This window comes from Lepisma saccharinum, chromosome 26 (assembly GCF_977018435.1).
Source record: "Lepisma saccharinum chromosome 26, izLepSacc3.1, whole genome shotgun sequence".
Classification (NCBI taxonomy): Eukaryota; Metazoa; Arthropoda; class Insecta; order Zygentoma; family Lepismatidae; genus Lepisma; species Lepisma saccharinum.
The window spans coordinates 22,622,826-22,648,908 of NC_139254.1; the positions used below are offsets into that span (position 1 = coordinate 22,622,826).

At 39.4% G+C, this 26,083-nt stretch overlaps 2 protein-coding genes across 2 annotated transcripts in view; both read right to left on the reverse strand.

Moving 5' to 3' along the window:
* LOC145979592 (phospholipid-transporting ATPase ABCA3-like) overlaps positions 1–26,083 on the reverse strand; it is a 234,895-nt gene that overhangs the window by 131,104 nt on the left and 77,708 nt on the right. The window lies entirely within an intron of this gene.
* LOC145979346 (uncharacterized) lies at positions 727–9,168 on the reverse strand. The gene is made up of 4 exons (XM_083112211.1): positions 8,997–9,168; positions 4,510–4,794; positions 876–1,166; positions 727–743 (listed from the first exon to the last, which is right to left on the reverse strand). Exons 1-4 carry the CDS (start codon positions 9,166–9,168, stop codon positions 727–729), a joined length of 765 nt encoding a protein of 254 aa, XP_082968337.1.

The window sequence follows — 26,083 nt, forward strand, 5'->3', positions numbered from 1 at the left end:
GTTCGTGACCAATGCCTTTCTCATGTACAAAGAGAGCCTCCCATCCAGATCAGAACACAGGTCGCACTGAAGGATTTCCAAGTAGTCAATCACTGCGTGGACAAAGTTGGTCGCGTCCTCCATCTGAAACACAATATACATTATTTGCATTAGAAAAATTTTCCTCATAACTTCTACCCCTAACTTAATATCTAATTTCAACAAGACACTTACATCTAAAGATTGATTTGTTATTCTCACTCCACTTTATGCACAGATAGGTTAATTGGGGCTGTACCAAGAGTTTAGATTGTTATCCAAATCATTGTGCAATATGCCTCTAACAGGTATCGAACCCAGGACCCATTGATTCCAAGGCGACATCGTTACCAGTGTGCCATCGGGGATGCCCTTCATCTAGAGAGAGAAATTTGTTTGGATGCTAATCATAAAAGTTCCATATTCCCTCTGTGCGTATCAATCACATGCATATATCAAAGCAGTAAAATTATTTCTAATCTTAACAATAAAGTTATTCACCAATATGTCTATATCAGACAACACTAGTAGATCCCTGATTAATTTAATCCCTCCTTACTTTATACCATTAAGACATATTGCTATTGTTATTAAAACAGAAGCAATACTCACTTCGTCTGACTGGAGCACAGGAACTTCCACTGGCTCTGAAAAATAAATAAGCACTGAGTTAGACCCATGAACCAAACACACAGAAAAAGTGGCAATCTAACAGTGTGTCACCACTGTTAAAAAAAAATAATAAACAGTAGAATATATTTCTAACTTCTGCCGTAGCTAACAATAATGAAACATGGAAATTTCATGGAAACCATCAATTGCATAAAGACCAAATGCTGGATCAAAAATAGACTTACCTTGCATATTCTCCAAGATGGTCACTATCGGGTCCCTTCTTTCTCGTTGTACTGGCGGGTGGTCCTCTTCCCTTCTCTGGTCATCTTCTTCCTCCTCTGCCATATTATCCTCCACGCTGGAAACCTCCTCTTCTTCCTTACCCTTTTTCTCCTCATCCTCACGACTTTGGACATCAAAACCTGACTCCGCCTGCATCCTCTCCTCCGCCTCTTTCCTCTGGTGTTCTTCTTCTTGCCTCCTCTTCTCCACTCCTCGGTTCTTAGGCATCACGGGGAAATCCCGAAGGCACTCTGCAAATAGAGAAGAAATGTGAGATGCACTGTCCCCAAAACTCCGAAAGAATGGCCGCCAAGCGATAGAACAGGTTCAAATCGCGTCCCGCTAACTCATACATTTATAATCATATGTAGCAGCTATAGAGTTCTATTTGGTGCATTATGACTAGTGTGAAGTGTAAGTGCAGTGGTTCAGAATGAAAAATATCAAGGAAGTGCCAGCTTTGTGGTTCTTGTGGAATATTATTGAAGCGAAAACTCCCACAATGCCATGGCTCCTGGAAAGCGCAGAGGCAGAAGCAGCACTGCGGCAGTCAAATCACCATCTAGCAATGCAGGTAAGGGTGAACTTATGCAGCAGATATGGGACGAGGTAAAGCGGGCAGTGCAAACACCTGAAGTGTCGAAAGTAATTGTTGAAGCGATAATTGAATCGGTGACGAAAATCATGGTGGAAAGACTCGAGGATTCGCTGAAATTCAACAGCGACATGTTCGAAGACCTACTCAAGGAGCTCCGCAGCAAAGATGATGAGATACAGAAGCTGCACGAAAACATTCACGAGCTAGAACAATACCAGAGACGTAACAGTGTCCGAATATTCGGGATCCCTGAGAAGAAAGACGAAAACACGGACAATATTGCGCTTTCGCTTTTTGAAGAACAGCTGGGCCAAAAATTAAAGCAGAAAGACATTTGTCGCTCGCATCGTGTTGGACAAAACCGCCCCGGAACAACAAGACCCATAATTGTGAAATTCACGAGCTACAGATCACGGTCGGCAGTCTTCAGGAAGAAAAGCAAACTGAAGAACTCGGGCATTGTAATCAGGGAGGACCTGTGCATGGCAAGACTGCAACTTCTACGTCAAGCCATCCAAAAGTTCGATACTAAGAATGTATACACCCAAGATGGAAAAATTTTGGTCGTCGTGGATGGCAAGAAGAACTATATCACGAGAGAGGCACAGCTCCGGGGACTCTAAAATGGGAATAATCATTCAAAATCCAGTGCATAAGTTGTCCTCCCCCGAACTACACTGTGTTGTTAAAAATGAAGCTCCAGACATAGACTGGGACGCAATGCATTATGTGATACTTACCTGGGACACAAGTATCCTCATTTTATTTAATATATTTAATTTCATTCTTCTTTTAAGTTTTATTTAAGTTATATTTTATATTATTATTTTCCTTTATTTTTTAATCTTTATGAAATGTATATCACAGTTGATATTTTTCTGTTAAATGCAATCAACTTTATAGATTTTGTGGAAAATATGTGCACAGGTAAAGATTTTATTTTGCTTCTGGTCGTCAGAATTAACGGGGTATAAGTTAAACTTTCAAATGTTGCCACTCCTGGGTGAACCTCATCTAACGGAACAGTGCATTCCATCGCCCTCAACCCCGGCTGCAGTGGCAAACGGGGGGACAGACCTTTGCTTTCTTCCAAGAAAATCGCCCCCAGCCAACGCGACCACTGCTGCCTCCCCCCACCCTCCCTCCTCTTTCACTATCGCACATGTAAACATTCGCTCCCTGATGCGCAAACTGGACGAAGTACGTCACACCGTAAAGGAAATGAATGTGGACGCCCATTTAGTCACCGAAACGTGGCTCAAAGGACACATTGATGACAAAACAATAAATATCCCTGGGTTTTCAGTTTTGCGGAAAGACAGAAAACGCAAAAATGCCGGAGGGTTTTTATTATATGTACACTCTGAAATGCAAGCTGAAGAGATTTCATATATTTCGGAAGAACAAACAAATATTGAACATATAATAGTAAAAATTCGTTTAAAGAAAGAAACCGTTGGGATCTGTGGGATGTATAGACCCAGAGATATACCCTATTCTAAGCTATCAATCCTAGAAGATATTATATCAGATATTAACCATAAAGTCCATCATCTAGTGGTATTAGGCGACTTTAATGTAGATTTCTTGAAACCAAACGAACCCGACACTTCCTATCTTCAATCACTTGTTCATCAGTTTAACCTCACTCAAATCTTAACTAAACCAACGCGCCGAACAACCATTTTGTCAACGTATCCTCCAAAATGGAAATTAATGAAGAGCTAGTCTCGCAGCAATGTGAGAAATGTTACGCCAGCAGTTTCGACCACAGTGCAGAGGCGTTCAGTTTCTGCGAGGTGGATGGTTCTCACGTCAGGAAAGTGATGTACGAAATCCAATCAAATGCATCTGGATCTGATGACATATCAATAAAAATGTTAAAGTTCTCTCTTCATCATATCCTCCCACCGCTCAAGCACATAATCAACTACTCACTCTCCACGGGCAGTTTCCCTGATTCTTGGAAGGAGGCAACGGTAATTCCCATCCCTAAAAAACAGAACCCCATTTCTGTGAATGACTTGCGACCCATCAGCATTCTGCCTGTGCTTTCAAAAATCATCGAAAAAATTGCAAATGATCAAATTCGAAAGCATATTGACAAACTTCATATCCTTCCCCGGCAGCAAACCAGTTTTCGCCCTCACCATAGCACACAAACGGCGCTTTTAAAAGTAACTGACAACATTTTTAACTCGATGGATCAATCTAACGTAACGCTACTGGTGTTGCTCGACATTAGCAAGGCCTTTGACACTATACCGCATAAGCTCCTTCTGGCCAAGCTTCATTATTATAAATTCTCGCCGACTGCACTTAAATGGTTTGAAACTTATCTTGGCGGGAGAAAACAGCGGGTTAAGACAGGGGAGCTATCTTTTCCACTTCACGTACGAACTGGGGTGCCTCAGGGCTCGATCCTTGCTCCTCTGCTATTCACGCTCTCGGCCGCTGATTTAGTCAAGTCTGTGAAAATATGCAACGTTCACTGTTATGCTGACGACACTCAATTGTATATATCCACACGCATATCAAAATTGCAGGATGCGGTCGCACTTTTAAACCAAGATTTGAAGAACATAAGCGATTGGTGCGCTTCAAATGGGTTAGTAATAAATTCAAACAAATCAATATTTACAATTATCGGAACAGGCAGTCTCTTGAAACATATTGACATCAATGAATGCGAAATAATTCTTCACACACAGAGTATTAAATTTTCTGAAACAGTAAAAAACCTAGGACTGATCATGAACCAGTTGCTCGATTGGTCTGAGCACGTGATACAACAATGTGGGAAGGCGTATTCGATATTAAAAAGCCTCTATCTTCTGGTAGACTTTCTCTCTCTTAAGATAAAATTAAACCTAGTGCAGTCTCTTATCTTCCCCCTGTTTGACTATTGTGCTGTCGTTTACGGGCTAAGAATAACAAAAAAGCTTGCAATAAAAATACAGAAAGTTCAAGAAAAGTATAAAATACAAGTACATTACCTTCCCAGCTCATCTTACTGTCTACAGCCTGATTCCTTCCTAAGATGTTCACTTCCCTACTGCATCCTGCAGGCTGTAGAGATCCAACTATGGAGGATCCCTCTTCTTCTCCTTCCCTGGATCTTGTTTGTCCTTCTCCGTAAACGAAACTCCTCCATCCTGTCGTTCCTAGGCTCAGATACAGCTGGGGTTCGGACGAGGTGGATGGTCCATCCTCACTAGATGTTGTCAATCCTTCACTGTTGGTCTCCAAACTTCTTTCTTCCTCAGTGGGCACTGCAGATGCTAGAATTCACAAACAGAGGAAATGTATAAATATACATCTGTGGTCAACTTGATACATAGAATAAAGCAATTAATTAATTGGTAAGTCCATCTAGTACTCAAAATATGCAAACTTTGTTACTATTGAAAGTAAAAATAATAAGTTTAGAAATTAATATTACGCAATGGAAAAGCTAATGCATTCGCATCTCCAATTTCACTGTAAGGTGAACCAAAAGTTGACAAAAAATGTTTCTGAAGAAAAATTATATGTAGTAATGTGTAGAGCAAGAGAGAGAGAGGGGGGTTATACTTCCTTATTTCACTCCGATGTTCTGCACAATACTCTTCCTGATTTATTCAGTTTGTTTAATTTGGTTCACGTACTTATCGTTTCTGCCACTCTTGGCTAAGCGTGCTTGCACACACACCGTTCTTTTGCAGGGGTAGTTTTCCGCGACAGTGCCGATACCAACAGCGTGTTTTTCACACGCAGGGACATAATCGGGGTTCTCGCCATGGCCTTGGAGGGAAGGCATGAAAGCCTGATGGATCCTGCCCTGTGTTGCCAACCTCCCGATAAGAAATAACTGTTTAATCTGTGAAATTATGCTAAATGCTGATGAATTCTGCTAGGATATAAATAATAATAACAATGAATTATTATTATTGATAACACTACCCAGCAGTTAGAAACTTATTTTTTGCTGCAAGAGGTGTGATAGATGATCTTAACTAATTTTGGGTCGCTGAACACGAATCCATTGTCTGTTTCTAAGTTATCACATCACGTTTTCTCCAATGCAGTTATTGACCTACTCTGCCCCTTCATTATATAACACCCACACACGTAACAGAATGAGTATGGCTTATTCACACATCTTCTTCTAACTCCTGACACACTCGCAATTTTCAAAACACAACACCATATACACAACAGGTTAAACTTCCACAACACTCACGATGCAACCGACTGCCACCGGACAAGGCCACATGAAGAATGGCGGCTATCAGCAAAGTGGCAACTCTGCATTTCAGGCAGTAACAATTCTAAAGATAGACTATGATGTGTGACGAGTTCAATGGAGGGGGTTCGATTGAACACGTGCAACATAACAAAGAAAATCGTGGCCACACAAACAACAGCCTATTCACTGTTATTGCAAAGCAGCACCAAGATGCAATGACACACTTCAGACAGAAAATGGCAATTAACACGAAAATTCAACATGATACAAACAAACCAATGACATTTCTGAAATCAGGAGACCTTAGAAATCACATATGACATACTTTGCCGCAAAAATCATGCTGGGTAGTGTAATTAGTAACAGTAATTTATTATTATTATTATTTTTAGGATAATTTTAGTTGTTTTAAGTTATGCATCTATTTTTCGGGATGAGTTCAACATTGAAGCTGGAGAAAGTTTGAGATGATTCATTCGTCGACTACAAAGTGTTATAATTGTTTTATTTGTGCCCCACAACATTCTGCTTATTCTTGCCATGAAATGTTCCTCGCGAGGTAAATGGGAGAATAAAGAAAAGATGAAGAGGAGAGGGTGTGGTTGGAACGGCATGTACCTAGACCGGAAATAAGGTCTATGTGTCATTTTATTTTTAATTCTCAAAATATCGTTCTTTGAAGCTAATTTCTCCCTCCCAGATAAGCAACTTTTATTTATTTACTTACGTTTGGGGGACCAACAGGCATTTAGCTGCCCAATTATATTTAAAAGTTTCAGCTACAAATATACGTACATGTCACACATATACAAGTAAATTTGTGGTTGAATACATTATCAGAATTTGACATGTTAATCTAGAATATGCTTAGTCGAAAAAATCACATTATATAAAAGTAGAGCAGAGAATTATTGGTATGTACAAAGAAAAGGAAACAAACAGAAGTTTGCAAATTATGTTAGATTTTTCCATTATGCAATCACAGACTGCTAGGTTTAGCATCATTATGCTAGTGTTGGCATCACTGCTCTTCTTCAAAAGAACTTCCAGCTAAATTTATGGCTTGGGTCGGTGTCCTTTTTTGCCTTACCAGAGGCGAAGGGGACTGGGTCTGACTCTTCTTGTGTCGAGGGGAGCTCCGGATTCATATCCACTATCGGAAGGTCCTTCCAGGAAATTTGTTGTATCGGGCTACGTGTGCGCCTGTCCCATTTAACTCAGTTGGTGCACACGATACCGAGGTAGGTGTTGAAGCCGATGCTATCGGTGTGTATGCAAACGTGCTAACACTTAAGATGAGGATGAATGATGATATGATGAAACTGATGAAGGGACATTTTCAAAAATAACAACCCTGATGGGCCCTGACATTAATTATACCAGGTAGAAAGAGTTATTTCTTCTAGAAATCTATTTAAGTTTGCACAACAATTTTCATTAACATATACTTATATTTGTCAACAAGCCTAGACACAAAGGGGCCTCCCTGATGGCGCAGTGGTTGCGTCATCACCTTGTAATCAAGGGGTCCCGGGTTTGATACCCAGTGGAGGCACAAGTGGTTCAGATCCCACTTTAAACTGTAGGTCCAGTCCCAATTAGCCTTACTGTGCATAAAGTGGACTTAAAACACCAACTCAAGCCTAGAAATAACTAATATATTCCTCCTTATTACTATACTATAATTTACTTATTAATATTTAATTTTGAGGTTAGGTGTTAATTAATGTATATGTGCAAAAATTATAAGAAAATAATTTACTGGGCTGTGGTCTCATAAAAGTTGAGAACCACTGCTCTGCAGTGAAGAACATATTTTTTTAAAAAAAATCTTTTCATTTGTTCTAAACAACATACCATGTAGATTCATCCCATTACTAACTTGGGTTCACCTTCTGAGTTCATTAGAATGCAAGATCACACACTCTGCCATCGATGGCTTTTGAGTTCCAGTATATTCATATATCATAATGAATAGTTTAACACACATACATTTCTTGTGAATAAAATATAAACATTTTGGTACATAAACTGAGAACATTCCAGGATCAAAAGTGCAACATAAAACAGCATTTTGGTGTTAAAATGGTGAATAAAATTCCAAATTTGATAAGAACGAAATAAAAATGTCCTCTCCAATAATAATATACGTAAATGCCACCACCTATGTAAAATAGAAGAAACTAAGAATATCTAGCTTCATACTGTCTAGAATGACAGTATAGTACCAAATGCAGGAGATCTGTGCTCAAAATGAAGTAATAGAATATTCTACTTAAAAACCATGAAATAATGTCTGCCAACTTGCACCTTGAACACAAATGTTGTGTAAGGAAGCAAATTGTGGCATTACTCAGACAAGTGTGCATGTTATACCACTATAGAGGTGTTTATAAAATATAGCGATCCAGAATCAATCATAAGTTCTTGGATTCTGCATGACTAACAGGATAATTCAGGCACTGGAAACTGTTACTTTATAATTTGGGCCACACAGGATATGCACTAAAAATAAAATTGTGAAAAATGCAGGTTTGAACCAGATCTGATACATCTGTGTTCCATTGGTATATACATATTGGTATATATATACACATCTAAATTTCATGTTTAAGGGTTTATCTAGCATTTTGGAATTTCTCTTGGATCATTTTATGACAAAACGTGGTAGGAACATGTACCTCAAACCTTTTCACAAAAGTCAGAAATGGTTAGTGTTCCTGTCAAAAACAAAACATGTATGAATCCACGATTGGTCTACATTCCATTATTGCATGGGTCACTTGAAAGAAAAGGTTTGCATGGTCTACTTTGTTTCACTAAGAGAGTCAGGTTCGATTGATTGATGTATTTGCCATTTTAAGTTCACTTTATGCACAGTAAGGCTAATCAGGACTGAACATACAGTTTAAAGTGGGATCCGAACCACTATGTGCCTCCACTGGGTATCGAACCTGAGAACCCTTGATTACAAGGCAACAACGCTACCACTGCACCATCGGGGAGGCACTTAGAGAGATTCAGGTTCAAGCCTGAACTCGGTACAGATGTTCTTTTTAAGTGTGGCCTCGTTAACTTCATGTAACCATAATTTTTTTGGCCTTCATCATTGCAATTAACCTAAAAAAACATAAAAGTGGCACAGAATAAGAAAATTAGGTACCTGGGAGGAGTTCTGGAGTTACTTAAGTCATACAAAGCAGCACTATCTCTTAATGAGATTCCTTACATGAAATTATGAAGAAACGTTCTTACCATTTCTGCATCTTGACATCGCCAGTGTCCACCGGATGCTCTCGACTTCTGCCAATGTCGATCTCACATTCGTCCGTTGGTCATCCAGGAACGCCTCTAACCGGGATAGGTGGTGTGTCAACCGGTCGTGGTAGCGTTCCAAGCACCTGAGCCTCCAGTTTATTTCCTCCATGATGCCTCTCTCTCTCTATAAAGGAAGACGAACATTGTCAGTAGGAGGGAATTTCTGAATCACATTCAACATGCATGGAAAAGTTTTATTGCATTATTTGCTTGCTTGTGATTTATTTACTTAAAAGGTATAATAGCTTGGACCTTTTTAGTTAAACCATTCAAATTGTTCTAATACATCTACCTTTAGCATTAGGCAAATATACGATGTAAAACATACGCAATGACTGTGAATCAGAGGCGTATATTCCATGCTACCTGCAAAGCCCAGGCTCAGAGGAGAAGAAAAAAATCTGTCAGAAAATGTGCATAAAATTGTTCATTTCAACGAGATGATTATGGCGTTTCTTTGGAGTTGGCACACTTATTTATTACAAGTTGTTACACTTATTTCTTAACGAGTTGGCAATCTTGCCTGCTTTCTTTGAAATCCGCAGGGTGCTGCATGAGTTGAGCTTGGCAGACTTCGTTCTATGATGCCGACAGTGTTGTGAACTCATTGTTACCAGTGTGGTATCTTCCCAGCAAGGGGAAATTTTGGAGCGAAACTACTATTGGAAAGGGGAAAGGGTTGCTTTATGACAGAGAAATCCCCTCTGGGCGAAGAACATCACTTTCCAATGAACACTTGCAGATGGTACGACAAGAAGCTTTTGACCTCTGAAACAAGCAGAGTACACGAGAAGTTCTGGAGATTTGTTAGCTGACCAAAAATGGTTTGTGACTGCATCTAAAAAGTTTGTTTCCTTAGTGCGCAGTTTGTTTTAGGCAGATCATGCGTGTATTGTGATGAGTGAGTGCGTGTGTTGTGGTGAGTTAGTACGTGAATTAAAGCTATTTTTGTGAATGACATACTCTATGTGATCAAAAGTATCCGGACACACCACGAAACGTGTGTTTATCATAGAGGGTGACACAGTACTGCCATCTACCGCATGGATCACGTAGTCAGCGAACTCAGTAGTCTATAAACAGTGTGAGACAGCAGTATGGGATGGTCTGAGGAACTCATGGACTTTCAACGTGGTAAGGTGGTTGGGTATCACTTGTGTAAGAAGTCTGTGCATGAGATTTCCACCCTCCTAAACATCGCTCTGTCCACTGTTTCCGATGTTATAGTGAAGGGATGTGTACAACCCAAAAGCGTGCAGGCCAACCTCCCACGTTGACCTCCAGAGACCATTGAGTGTTGAAGATTGTCGTACAGCATTATCGTCAATCATCCATCGCCACCATCACACAGAAATTCTGAACTGCATCAGAATCTACTCCAAGCATGGCCGTATTTAAGGGGGGGGTTCTTAGGGTTCAAACCCCCCCCGAAACGTCTGACATGTTAGATTTATACAGGTTGAGAATTCAAAGTCGAAAACTTATTCACAGTTCTACCTAGGTACAAAAATGCAACAGGAAGACAATGTGGAGAGAAATCCGCCTTGGGACAATTTAGTCAGAATTTTCAAACAGTTGGAATTCCTGAAACTTGAGGAAAACAAGTTCTATTTATGTCCACAACCCACCTGCGACCCTTAAACTTTCACTTGACCGTTCTCATTTCAGTGTTGTTTCTGGTTGGGACTCAAAATTTCCCCTTTTAACTTTTAAATTCCCTGGGCTGTTAGATAAGGTGTTTAACCCCCCTCCCCTTTCATTTCTATAATTATAATATTCAAATATCGTCTTTAAGTTTAAGATAGATATACAAAAGAAAAACTTTAATGTTTTCATTTCCCAGTTTATTGCATATTTTTATACGTTTTTTTCCGTCTTTCCTATTTATCCCCCCCCCCCCCTGCAAAATCCCTTGTTTGAACAATTTCCCTACTGGGAATATTACTGCACCATGCGCGAGATGCGTCTGCATCGCGACAAATGAATGGATCGCTTAAGGTTGAATTTAGATTTGACTGTCAAACAAACATGACTCTTATAGTCCAGTCGTTGTCCTAGCCAATAGCCTCCAGTCTCAAATTTGTCATTGCTGGATGGAAGTATCTTTGTCCTTTTAGATCGCGTCCTTGTGGTGTGATACGAGTGTGTTTCTTGTGCCGGAGTTTTAGTGCTTTGCGAACCCAAAAATGAAACGCGGTGCAGATGGGAGAAGCGGACAACTCTCGATTGGGATGTTTTTCAAGAAAAAAACTAAAAGTGAAAACGGATGTAACAGTGGTAACACCTCTAATGATGACTTCGCCGCGAAATCAACGGATGACAAGCAAAATGATATTATCACAAATGCATCAGCCGATTTGTTGGTAACTAAAAGTGATAGTTCTTTCTGTGAAAATGATATTGGTCTTTACCTTAATGTAGCAAATCTCAACAATCTGAAAAAAGAACAACTTTTGAAGAATCCGTGGGTTCCTTCTTCAACATATGCTTTCCCACGCAGAACTGCACGAAATCTAAGATTTCAGCTAACGTGGTTGGAAAAGTTTCCGTGGCTAGCCTATTCCAGTAAACTGGAAGGCGCATTGTGCAAAGTGTGCGTACTGTTTTCTCGAGGGGAGGAAGGGGGTAAAGGGGGGCATCAACATTTAGGGGCTCTTGTTACCAAAGAGCACTGCAATTTAAAAAATGCTTTGGAAGATTTTGCAAACCATGCGAATACGTCATACCATAAACGGTGTTTAGAGCTAGCCGAGAATTTCATAAAAGTGACTGAAGGGAAAAGTAATAAGATAGTGGACCAATTGTGCAGCGAGCGAGCTAAACAAGGAGCTGAAAATCGCGAGAAACTGCGCTCCATTATAGAAACAATTATTCTTTGCGGTCGTCAAGAAATTGCCCTTCGCGGAACGGATGACTTTGGAAACGTGATGAAGTATGAGGAGGCTGAAACAAACGACGGTAATTTCCGTGCCTTACTACGGTTCCGTGTAAGTGCAGGTGACGTTGTGCTTCAGAAACATTTGGAATCGGGTGCGCTCAATTCAAAGTACACAAGCCCTACCATTCAGAACGAGTTAATTACGATTTGTGGTGACATAATTAAGAAAGAGATAGTGGAGAAAGTGAATGCTGCCGAGTGTTTCTCTGTGATGGCAGACGAAACTACAGACATTTCTCGAATTGAACAGGTATCTGTGTGTGTGCGTTATGTAGATGTGAAGGAAGGTAAAATTCGCGAAGACTTTCTTGAATTTGTTCCAGCAGTCGACCTTACAGGCAAGGGCTTGGCCACGCTGCTTTCTGCAACCTTAAAAAGAAATAACATAAACTGTCATTTCTTGGTTGGACAGGGATATGACGGAGCATCAGCCATGAGCGGTTACCTGCATGGTGTTAATGAATATATTAGGAAGGACCACCCCATGGCTCTTTACGTCCATTGTAGTGCTCATTCCTTGAACCTTGCTTTGGCAAATTCGTGTACTCTATCGTCCATACGCAATTGCCTAGGAAGCATTCAGTCTGTTGCAAATTTCTTCCGTTCGTCTGCTCAAAGAAACGAAGTTCTGAAAACGGCAATAAAAGAAAACCTACCAGAATGTCAACATGCAACTCTGTTAGGTCTTTGTGAAACAAGATGGGTCCATAAGCACGAGAGTGTTATCAGATTTAAAGAGTTGTACCCAGCTGTAGTGAATGCACTGGAGTTGCTAGAATCGTCTGCAAACAAAGAGACTGCTCAAAAGGCATGCCAATTGTTAAGTGCCATTGAAGGAGCTAAATTCGTTGTCCCCCTCCTGATTTTAGAAAACATATTTTCTTACACCCTAACTTTATGTAGACAACTCCAGGCTGTAAATGCAGACTTAGCAGAAGCTTGCAACCATGTGGACCATGTTATCAACACTTTAAATGCCATGCGCGAAAATGTAGAAGAAGAATTCAAGAAGATTTTCGCCTATGCCACTTACATGGTTACTGAAAACGGTGGCCATATGGATTTTCCCAGGATCGTGAAAAGACAAGCCCATCGAGACAATATCCCGTCTATGACCTGTGAGGAGTATTATAAGTTGAATGTTTTTCTTCCATTTCTAAACCATATTATAACACAGCTTAGTGACAGATTCCAACGCCACAGGACACTGATCTCTTCTTTGCAAAATGTTATTCCAAGTAAATGTGTTACAGCCAATAGTGAAGACCTGAAGGAATGTGTAGACTTTTATAAAAACTGCCTTCCTGAGCCCAGTATTGCCCACGCTGAATTTGCGGTGTGGAAATCAAAATGGGAGAAGCACAACACACCACCCAAGTCTGCTGTAGAAGGATTTGTGCAGTGCAATTCTTCATTATTTCCGAACATAAGTAAACTTCTACAGATACTGGCTACATTGCCAGTTTCAACTTCTTCACCGGAAAGAACATTTTCATCACTCAGACGACTGAAGACTTACCTTCGAAATTCCACCAGTGAAAATCGACTCAACGGTCTGGCATTGATGTCTGTTCATCGCAACATGAAGATAAACCCTGAGGATGTGCTCGACCAGTTTTCAAAGCGTTCTCGGCGTTTTGTATTGTAGCTTCCATTTCGGTGAGTTGTTTCCCTTTATTATTATTATTATTATTATCATCATCATCATCACCATTATCATCACCACGATGATCATTATTGTAGGAGAAAAGTTTGAATTTGAATTTTGTATGTGTCACATTTTAAATATTATTGCTGCCACATATTCTTCATTTCTTTATTCACTAATTCTTTTCGTTGTTGCGAGAACATCATTGAAGCATTAAGTAGACGTTTTCTGTATTTTCAAAAAAAAATACTGCATATAAGTTTCTATTTTAGTTATTTTATGTCGATTTTCTACATTGTGGGTTAACCGCGACGATGAGGATGTACCTACCCATGCTTGACCAGAGTTCGAACCTGGAACCCTCTAACTTCGTACTTTACTCTTACTATTCCCGCAGGGCAGCTAGTGTAGTATTTACATTTAACCATTTTTTTCGTGCCATGAAACATATAGTGTTTAGTGACTGCATGTAATACTATTAACTATATGATCAATTATGGTTGAACCCCCCCCGAAATATTTTTCTGTCTACGGCCATGACTCCAAGCACCATTACTGTTTGGCGCAAGGTGTGGCAACTTGGTTTCCATGGCAGAGCAGCTGCCCATAAATCAAACATCAAACACACAAATGACAAATGCCGCCTCGTGTGGTGCAAGGAGTGTCGAAACTGGACCATAGAACAGTGGACAACCATTGTGTGGAGTGATGAATCACAGTACACGATGTGGTGATCCAATGGTAGGTGTGGGTGTGGCGAATTCCTGGTGAACGACATCTACCAGCCTGAATAGTGCCGACAGTGAAATTCGGAGGTGGCGGAGTTACAGTGTGGTCATGTTTCTCCTGGAGGGGGTTTGGCCCCCTTTTTGGTTTACATGGCAATGTCACGACACAAGCTTACGTTGACATTTTAACAGCTTTCATGCTGCCTACCGTTGAAGACCAGTTCGGGGATGACCATTGTGTCTTTCAACACGACGGAGCACCCGTGCATACTGCAGGGCTTTTGGGGGAGTGGTTTGACGACAACAACGTCCCACTAATGGAGTGGCCTGCGCAGAGTCCTAATTTGAATTCCATAGAACATCTCTGGGATGTTTTGGAATGCCGACTTCGTGCTAGACCACACCGATCCACATCAATATGACATCATTTTGGCGCTCTGCGAGGAATGGGTTGCCATTCCTCAGGAAACTTTCCGACACCAGATTGAAAGTATGCCTGTGAGAGTGAAGGCTGTCATCAAGGCTAAGGGTGGGCCAAAACTGTATTGACTGCCAGCGTTCCCGATCGAGGGTTGCCCAAACTTGTACTTTATTTTCAGGTGGGTGTCCGGATACTTCTGATCACATAGAGTATGTGCTGTGTTGTGAACTAAAATTAGTGACAGAATTAACAATTTATTGACAACACCATTTTCTTGCCTTCCGTATGAGGATAAGCTTCAAATCCTGACGGTAGGATAACCTCAGCCATTATTTTTTATGAATAAGCATGAGATACTTGAAATACTTTCCTTGGTTTTTCCCTTAATAACACAATGTGCATTTTCATAAATATGTATATTTGAGGTGTTTATTTATAATCACAATGTCACATCACTTCAAAATGTAAAAAATGAAGGAAAAAAGAGAACTCAGTCTCACAAATATTTGTCCATTCGAATACTATATGAGATATATGAGCCCATATTTTTAAGCCAGGATACGCTACTGCTGTGAATATATGGATTCTCATATCTACAATATGCTACACTGGCACCGTGCAAGGGATAAATTAACCTTGTATCAGAATTACAATTATTGTGTTAATTTAGCAAGCAATAAAGTCACAGGGTGTATTATGGGGAATGCACGGTACCAACGAGCAATGGTAGCTCAGTTGGTATAGCATCTGGTTACCATGCGGAAGACCTGGGTTCGAATCCTGGGCAGGTGATATGGATTAGGAATTTACCAATTAAAATTATAAGCAGTATACACATTCACACACTAAACCACACTTTTCCGTACAATTTAATTAAAGATCTTACCTTTCAAGGTCGTTGCTTTCTGTATCCTGAAGGGATGTCTTAGCTTTTTGTAGACTTCCTTCAAGGACGTGTAGTCTACTTCCCGTCAGTACAAGGGTACTCCGTCGATCCCAATCGTATCAACACAGGGTCTATTGCTGTGAAAAAAAATTTCCATTATTAGTAACTTGTGATTAATATGACTGAAACATAGCCCCCAGCCCAAAAAAAATAAGCCAAACTATAAAGCAACCACAAGGAAACATGCTCCACTATGCCCCTCCACTCCATGCGGGGGAACGATGCACAGGTGCCATGGGCCTGTGCAAGCTCTTCTGCCCATGGTTCCACTGTAACTAATAATCCCACATTTATGAAAGGGATGGGGTTGAGTTAGGGATCCACACTGTCTTGGGCAAAGGTGGGGGTGATGTGATCAGCACCATGCCCCACAAACTAAATCCCATGAAATGTGTAAAACCAAGTAAACCCTCTAGTGTATTTTGTGTTACCACCTGAAGGTATCTTGACATACATATGTGTGTATATATACAGGGTAAGTCAAACAGAATGAAACAACTTTACACAGTTATTATGACATGACTGTTTAAGATAGAAAATCAAACAAGGCACCAATAGGAAAAACTCTGGATGTTTTCCTCACATGATTCACATTTCAATGATCCAATAAAGGAACCACATGACATGCAGCAAACGTCCAAATGATAATCAAGCTCTTGCCATACGATACAGTATGTCGTCGACTATGGTTTCGAAGACACTAACAATTCACCACTGTATCTCTGGCAGATCTTTTGGAAGGGTTGGAATATACACATTACTATAGTAACTCATGCGCAAATGTCTTTGCACCAATGTGATTGAATCATTCGCTAACTTCAACACACAATATGCCTTCTGCTGGTCATACTAGCGATCCTGGTGGAGCAGCGGAAAAGCTGCATAAGCATGTTGAGTGGCAATAAAACTTCCAGAGTTTTTATTTATATTGATGCCTTGTTTGATTTTCTATCATAAATAGTTACGCCATAATAGCTGTGTAAAGTTGTTTCATTCTTTTTGACTTGCCCTGTATATCAACACCAAGATATCTCTACTTATGTTTCAATATTGATATGCTTTATATTGCTACACTTTTTGTGCCACTTTTGGCTAATTTGCGAAGATGGGGCTGAGTGATGCTATGATGAAATTATGAATGGACACTCATAAACATGCATGTCCAGGCTGGGATTCCAACCCGGGACCCCTGGCATCATAGCATGATCTGATTGATAACTATTCCACCCCGGGGGCCGGGTTATGTTTCAATATGTTGCCCAACATAAAAAAAAAAACACTTATTGTCCCATGTTGGCAACAAGACCAAAATCTCCATTGTCCAGCAGTACAGTATGTTCTTAAATTTGACAAAGCACTGTTGGTATGGTTGCCCTAATGTCTGGCCAACAACTTTTGGTTACTTGGATTATTTTTGGTATTTTATGTTGCTTTTCTGCCACTTTTGGCTAATCGGATGTTGAGGATGAATTAAGATTAGGTGAAACTATAGTGGAACCACAAGCAAAGAAACCTGAACAGCCCCGCGACTCCTGTGCACAGTATTCTCACATGGAGGGGAGGGGGAGAGTGCACCATGCATCCTTATGGCCCGAGCTGAATGGAGGAAGGGAAAGTTGCATGGCGACTTTTCGTCCAAGGTTTTTTTTTTCCTTGTGGTCGCTCTATAATGAAGGGACACTCAAAAAGAACACCCGCATGAAAACTAGGAGACAGATCTGGAAACTTTGATGCAAAAATTAAAATCTTATATGTGTACTATCCTCCAGAAGTTAATGTATATTCTTGTACACCTTCTGTCAAAAAAGGGAATTTGTAATTTAAAAGGCTCGCGCAAATGATTTTTTAAAAATCTTTTTGTCCGTACGTTGGTAGCTCTGTGCTTAATTACTATGCCAAACATGAGCACGATCTGTCGACCAGTTTGTTTACAGCGGCTGGTTGAATCAGTCCACTTCAGTAGTGAATCACGATTTTTACAATGAACGAAATTATTGAACAAAGAGTTTGCCTTAAATTTTGTGTTGCGAACGGAATTCCGTGTGCTGACTCGCTAAAAATGTTAGAAAAGACTTATGGTGAATCAGTCTTATCAAAAACACGGGCTTACGAGTGGTACAAAGTGTTCAAGGAGGGCCGAGAGATCATCGAAGACATGCCTCATTCTGGACGACCTTCGACCTCTTCAACCGATGAAAACATCGAAAAAGTGAAGGAAATTGTGCTCGATAATCGCCATTCCAGCTTAAGAGAGATAGCTAGTGACCTTAACATCTCTCACGAGTCTGTTCGTTCGATTTTGGTGGATATTTTGGGCATGAGACGCGTCGCCGCACGGTTTGTTCCAAAAGAGCTGAGTTTTCTTCAAAAACAGTACCGTGAGCAGGTCTCTTTAGACACGCTGGATCGCGCCAATTCTGATCCCACATTCATGGAACGCATCATAACTGGTGATGAGACATGGGTCTACGAGTTTGAAATGCAAACAAGTCAACAGTCATCAGAATGGAGGACAAAAGACAAGCCGAAACCGAAAAAAACCACGTGAAAGTTGCTCGAAAGTCAAGGTGATGCTCATTGTTTTCTTCGATATTCGTGGTTTGGTGCATCATGAAGTCGTTCCAGAGGGACAGACGGTCAATAAAGAATACTATTTGGCCGTATTGAAGCGTTTGCGTGAGAAAATCCGTCAGAAACGGCCAGATTTGGGGAAGAACAATTCGTGGATTTTACACGACGATAATGCGCCATCGCATAGAGCGACAGTTCTTACCGAATTTAAGGCCAAAAACACAATGAATACCATCGAACAACCACCGTATTCACCAGATCTGGCCCCGTGCGACTTCTTTATGTTTCCAAAACTAAAATTGCCGCTCCGGGGTACCCGTTTTGACTCGATTGAAGCCAGAAAGCAAAATTCGTGGAAGGAGCTGAAGGCCATACCGGAAAGCGCCTATAAAAAGTGTTACCAAGACGGCAAAAAACGCTGACATATGTGTGTTGCATCAAATGGGGCCTATTTTGAAGGCGACAAAATAAATATTGATGAATAAATGAAAATTGTGCGTTTTATTTAACAATTCCCGGCACTTTTTTGACAGAATATATATATATAAAACCAACAACATAATTGGTGTTAACTTTATTTGTCATATGATATAAATTCGCATGAGAAATATCAAAACAATTATGACATGCATCTATTTGTTAATCATGGACATATACATTTGTAATTGATGTAAGAATTATGATTTTCTTTCCATCTTTAATGTAAAAAATTAAGTGATTACCTTCCTAAATCCCTAGATGTATGAAACTAACAAATGTTCAATACACATAGTGGGTGGCAGATATAAAATGGTCATCTATACTCTGTCCCTGATATCTCTGGAGGAAGCAAATGAAAACAAGTGTCTGCACACATAGTGAAGCAAGACAGCTCCACCAATGAACACACGAGAGAGAATGAGATTACGTGGAGGGGCAGAAAACGACTCCAGTTACCAGCCTTCACACCTGCATGTACTGCTTTGTGGTGTCAACTCAATTCCTCCTCATCTTTGCTGCTCTGTTTGGCCTTGGTTAATGGTTCTGATTGTTTTATGATTTCTTTTATATTCTCCTAGCAGAATGACTAATTATCGTAGAATTTTGGGAATCATTGTCCCTCGAAACTTGAATTGAAAAAACAACTTAAAAATTACCTTGCTCACTTCCCATGGACAAGGTATTTTCCATTGACAAGCGACAGTAAGTATCGTAGACTAGTGGAAGTGAATGTGGAAGTAAATCGGAGACTTAGTAGAATGCATTTAGGGACTTTATTTTAATGCTAAGAGAACCAAACCTGACCTGCCTAACCTAACCACGAAAGCATATATTAAACAAAATCTTAAGTAATCGCTAAAACTCAGCAGTATGTGTTAACAGACGTACATCGAAATCGAACTATGTAAAAATTGCACTCATAGCATGATGAAATCGCACAAAAACAAAAGAACTTGGCCTGGTCTTGCTACAGAGATACCTGAGACAGATTATAGCTCACTTTCTAAGAAAGAGGGAAATCGCATACCATGGATATATTTCATTTAGAAATTGATCAAGGTATTCGAGGTAACTTCACCACCAATTTATAGAATAGGAGCATTGAGCATGTGAAAAACAAAAACGGGAGTCTCAAAACAACCATATAAATAAAAGACCCACGTTCCTTTTGTTTTATTGCGATTTCATCATGCCACGAATGCAACTTTTACATGGTTCGATTTCGATTTACTTCTGTTAACACATACTGCGGAGTTTTAGCGATTACTTAAGGTTTTGTTCAATATATGCTTTCGTGGCTACGTTTGGTTCCCTTAGCATTAAAATGAAGTCCCTAAATGCATTATACTAAAGTTCCGATCTTACTTCTACATTCATTTTCACGTTTATTCTACAATAATTAGTCTTTGTGGTAGGAGAAATGATAAAACAAAATCACATAGATTAATGCGAGATTCTAAATGCCACTCAATCTGTGAGCAAACATAAGAAACCTAAAACATGTGAGAAAACACGTAATTATTTCCTGAGCCATTGTTGTTTGTTGATAGAGATCATATTGGACGGAAATGGAATATTTTAAAACAAAGTTAAAACGTTAAGTTTATCGATCGGAAATTTCAGAATGCTTCAAGGAAAAAATTGGCAAACATACGTTCAGAGCATTTAAAGAATTTCAATGATCAAATAATCCCTCTTCTAAATATTTAACTATGATGTAAACAAACTTGAGTGGCATTTACAAATCATTTTTATGTTAATAAATTTGCACTATATTTTTTTAAAAAATGTATTACATTCTATACTATATCGCTTTTTATATCAAAATAATGTAAGTACATAGTAAAAACGATTATATTACTTACCAATATATGAATTAGAAAACGCACAAAGATTTCTGCAGTCTCAATTTCTCTCCTTGAAACCAAGGAGATAAGAAAGACGCTCTGCACGCACTCTCATTGGCCAGTTGAGTTAAAAGGTCCCATTTCTTTATTCCAGGCTCTGTAACCAATGAGATATCAAAGCTATCAAAACTAAACTAAACTCTACATATTGATTGGTGCTTTGATAATCCCAATTTACCAAGGCTATTTTACGTATGTTACTCGAGTCAGCAAAATTTTCGAAATTTCCCAACACACTGTGTAGAGTCTCAGGCTATTTTCATTCCCAACCAGGAAAAGAAATTCCCCTCTCTGAATGTGTGTTCTGTTATTAGTTGTGATCAGGGTTGTGATAGCATAGAAAAGTCCACGTGGAATAAATAAGATGTTGCCAATTCAGGTTCTTTAGAGATTTCTTGACATGCTTTATCTTTGCTAGATTGTGTTATTGCGTTGTGATATTTTTTATATATATATTCAATGTCGAGACCTTGGGAGTATAACATCGCAGTCAATGAATGGATGTCTAAACACTGGTGGTAAGAGTGACGACGGCGCTTTTCAGAAAAACACGTGCTCGATATGAACGTCCGGAAGGGGGACAACGGGAGGCGGAGGTCCCCCTGGAAAATCAAAGTCAACAAAAAATTCAATTTCATCCCCAATAATATATGTTAATTATTGCATGAACATGATAAATTAAAATTGAAGGAATGTTTTTTAGCCAACAACACTATCATGGGGGGAAATGTTCCTTGTTTGCCACCCCCTTAAAAAATACCTTGCTTGCCCCTTTCCTGGAAAAATCCCAGGACGCCCATGGTGCTGGCTCGAAACCGTACGATCAGCTTCCTCTCGAGCTGTGTCAAAGATACCGAACTGGTGTTCCAATCAGGACTTCAACTGTAGTTGCAATGGTACTTGGCTTACAGCAATGAAGTGGAATATTTGTGACTTACAAGTTGATATTGCAGCTAGTTCGGGAACTTTGTAGCACTGAATCGTCCACAATTGCATTAATGGAGAAGCAGGATTCAGTTCTTTATTTCATTGTGGTCTGTCAAATTCGCGTGACGTTTAGAAGTGAACAAAGGCGTGAGAACGCAGAAATCTGGAAATGTATTGTTCGCGTGCGTATGTAGTGAGGAAGCAACGCATATTTCTTGTGTGTTGCACAGCTTGCGAAGAAGGTTTTACCGGAAGAAAAAGTGAACATAAAAGACTTGATCCTCAACTTGGAATCGTCTCATGATTGAGTGAGTTGTGGTGACTCACAATTTCGTTATCTGCGTTTGAGTTTCTTCATCAATTATCATAAAAAAAATGAAGAACATAAACTCTGCCACGTCCTCGCACGTGATCATCTGCCAGCTTAGCACAGGGTAGAAACAATGAGATACCTCTGGGCACAGATCAGGGTGACTAACACTACGAATATATGGAAAGAAACAATAGATTTAACCCACTACGGAGGGTACAATTCGTAATATATTCTTGAATAATCAAGTACAAATATTCAGGGTTGGCAATTTTTTTTTAAAAAAGAACAAAACAAACTGTTTTTTTGTTTTAAACATGAGTTTAAAAAAACATGTTTTAAACATGCGTTAAAAAATGTTTTATACACGTTTTAAACAAAAGAAAGTCAACCTTTTCCCAGTAAATTATAGTTAAAGTCGTTAAAGAAAAAATACTCATTTTAATGAGTGTAGCGGCGGCAAGGAGAGTTTATTTATCTTTGGAGATAAGGTTTACCATACTGCAGGGTGTGGGACGGGACGGGAATTTTTGTCCCAGGCCCGTAGCCAGGAATTCTTTGTAGGGGGGGGGGGGGGCGAAGTCAATCCTAGAGGGGATAATTTCATAATATATTGTGTCACATTGGCAGATATAACAGGGTACACAGAGGCACTTGCCCCCTCCCCCAAAAGAGATAAGTGGATGATATCTTGAAACTGCAACGATCAATAAAAACTTCGAGCAACATCAAATAGCAATATTTCGATAATGATCTTTCCAGATTGCCAAAGAATCAGTGGCGTGCCGAAGGGGTGACTAGTGGGAGTTATACCCCCCTTTTGGTCCAATATTAAAAATAATAACGTCAAAGGCAGGAAAATATGGCAAAATGAGGAATGACTACTCAAAAATGTAGACATAAGCCCTCTCTTGGCATTCTCTTTAACATTTTTTTTACTATAGATCATATGGCTCCCAGGGCCGACTCCCGCCGCCCCATAGCTATGGCTCTGAACTTGGACTATAAGAATAGCAGACATTGCGAGCGAAGCGAGCAAGAACACTTTACGAAATGTATTGTTATTTGTATAAAATTTGAAATGGAGGGGGGCTATTGCCTCTTGCAAGTCCCCTTGGCCGTCTGTAAGAAAAATACAAGGAACACGTAAAAACTTATTCCATCATGAGTATCCAATTGTCCTGCTATTCTTAGATTCTCCTAGTCTTGTTTTTTTACTTCAATGTCTGCTTCCAATAGAATGCGCTTCCGTCCAAGGTCGGGGAGTGGGGGGGTAGGTTGCGGCACTTTTTGTGAGTGACTTCATCAATTTCACGTCATCAGTCCTTGTTGCCATTAGCTAGAAGTGACAGAAAAGCAACGATACGTAACAAAAATCAAATATCCACTCCCTCTCTGTATCACATGAAGCAAGAATTTAAGCAGTTCCAAGTTCATAGCAACACATCCCAAGAAAAACATCCGACACCTTTAGGCACCTTTAATACAAGACTACTCAAAATGTCACAACTCTTCTAGATAATGAAAATTGCGAAATCATTTTCCGAAGTCTGAATCTCCCCCAATCATGATAGGACATTATACGGAATCCCACACACCCTAATAAATCACAAAATCAAGAAGTGTCTTTGTTATGTTGCTAGAGTAACACATGATATAAATGTAAAGATTATTGAGAATTTCAGGTAGGAATGTGTTCTGTATTTTTCACAGGTGTGCCAAAGCAGGCTCTCAGGGGGGAAGTTGCCCCCTGCCCCCCTCTAGCTACGGGCCTGTTTTGCCCCCGATCCCGGTCCCGACTTTTCGGGATCCCGCACACCTCTACTGCAGGGACAAAGGTTGGGGGTAATAGCCCCCCTTTTCCGTCACTGCTGAAGTAGGTTAGGATTCACATTCATCTAAATTTCAAGAAACTAAATATTATTGAATTACTATCCTCGTCCTGGAAAAATCAGGGTGAAATATTTCCTGCTGCCTGAACAGTTTATATAGCAGAAAACAACCTGCAGTGTCATAATAAATTCTCCAGATCAATTTATCTTTCCAAGTACAAAATTATGTTACCAAAAGTAACCATCTGCGCTTCATTCAGTTATACAAACCAATGAATCGTATCGCAAGAGAAATAAAAATCACGTCATGATCAAAATCACGCATTGTGTATTCAGATATTAGTTTCCAGCTTCCACCAGTCTCAAACTTACAGGACGGTAGGAAACAAAGAACTGAGAAGTTTCGATTTCTACAGTAAAGCACGGGTCTTTCTTGTCGCACAACCGCTTTGCTACCTTGTGCATACAACGTAGGCATGTGCCCTAAAATTAAAAAGCTTTCTCCCGTGACGTCAGAACAAAAGGTTGGTCAAGTGAGACCCATAAAGCACGGATTAATTGACACAGATTCAATGAAAAGACAGGGTTGCCAAACAAAAAAATATCATAGATTATAAAATATCAAGTACCAAAATGTCTTTTAAACACTTCTAAAAAAATGTTTAAAACACATTGTTTTAAACGTTTAAAACATTTGTAAAAAAACAAAGCCGTGTGTTTTAAACATGCCAACCCTGCAAGTATTAGATAACTTTGGAAATCTTTTCATACAATATTTTTCTTCTATTTTTATTTATTAATAATTATAGCCAATCTTCTTCTTTGGACTTCTTCTTCTTGTAATCGCTGAGGCTTCTTCTTCTTATAATTGCTAAGGCTTCTTCTTCTTGTAATTACTAAGGCTTCTTCTTCTTGTAATCGCTGAGGCTTCTTCTTCTTGTAACTGCTAAGGCTTCTTCTTCTTGTAATTATTACATATTGTGTACTTTTTCTTCTTTCTTTTCTTTATCGATCTTATCCAAATTGACGGAAATATTAATAAAATCTATCTCCCAGACAAACAAAGAGAAAGGGGTTAGTTAAAGATCGCCGCCTGGCCGGCACTAACCTTAACTTGGAGCTGCAATAGATGCGCCTACCAAAAGTGCTTGGGTGCCTGCCATGAAATGACGCTACACCTGGGAAAAACAACCCAAAAGCCGCACGAAACTCTCAGTTCGTGGGAACCGGAATATACCCAGAATCGTACTTACAATTCGACTTCTTTACTTTTATATAATGATCACATATGCTATTACTGAATATTAATTACCCTTTCCACCTTATTTATATCCTGTTATTGTACTAAGTTTTTTTTTATTTCTTTCATTATAATTAGTATTAATATGTACAATCATTATTTCACCACATAAGCGCTTTATTTTTCTCTTTCTACAATGGTAGACGTTTTCTTGAGTGCTGCCATCTCTGGCCCACTTTCTAACTGCTTTATGCATCATCAAATATATGCGTCGTTCTTTTTGCATGCTGCCATCTATGATCCTCTACCTCAAACAATAACAATGCAGTTTGTGTACGTGACAACTCTATCAGTAGATTGCATTCATTTTTTATTGAAAATTATTTAGCAGGTACCTAGTCAGAAACAGCAAAAATGACAAACATAGTTTTAATAACTCCAGTGGCAACAGCTGAACCTGAACGATGTTTCAGCACATTGAAGCGTATTAAAACCTGCTTAAGAAATGAAATGGGACAAGACAGACCAAATGCCTTGACATTTGCTTATAATAGAGAAAGAATACATTTCAAACATAGAGGGCTTCAATGAAAAAGTAATAACAAAATTTGCTAAGCAGAAGAACAGGAGTCAACGTTCGTAGAAAGGTATGTTTCACAACAATACCTGTTTCTTTTGTAATCATGTGAATTTTCATTATATTTTAAATTCTTTAAAAATTAGTCCAGTTTTGTAGTTAAGAAGAAGATAAATACCCGTTTTTTTGTAATTCATGTAATTTGTCATTACATTTTAAATTCTTTCAAAAAAGTAAGTCCAGTTTTGTAGTCTAGAAGAAAAAAATACCTATTTTTTGTAATTCATGTGAATTGTCATTATATTTTATATTCTTTAAAAAATAAGCCCCGGCCAAATTTGAGGCCACAAGAAGCCACTGGGTAATAGTGATTCATGTGGTAGAGAGAGGGAGTTGATATTTGATTTTTGTTACTTAGCATTGCTTTTCTGCCACTTCTAGCTAATCGAAACAATGAGTGATGACGTAAAATTGATGAAGAGGCACTCGTAAAGAGTGC

Excerpts from the sequence above, each read along its gene's own strand:
- LOC145979346 (XM_083112211.1), bottom strand. The coding sequence starts at position 9,168 with ATGGAGGAAATAAACTGGAGGCTCAGGTGCTTGGAACGCTACCACGAC. Across the intron at positions 4,795-8,996 it reads GATGTCAAGATGCAGAAATG|CATCTGCAGTGCCCACTGAG; the intron begins GTAAGAACGTTT and ends TGTGAATTCTAG. Across the intron at positions 1,167-4,509 it reads CAGTAAGATGAGCTGGGAAG|AGTGCCTTCGGGATTTCCCC; the intron begins GTAATGTACTTG and ends CTCTATTTGCAG.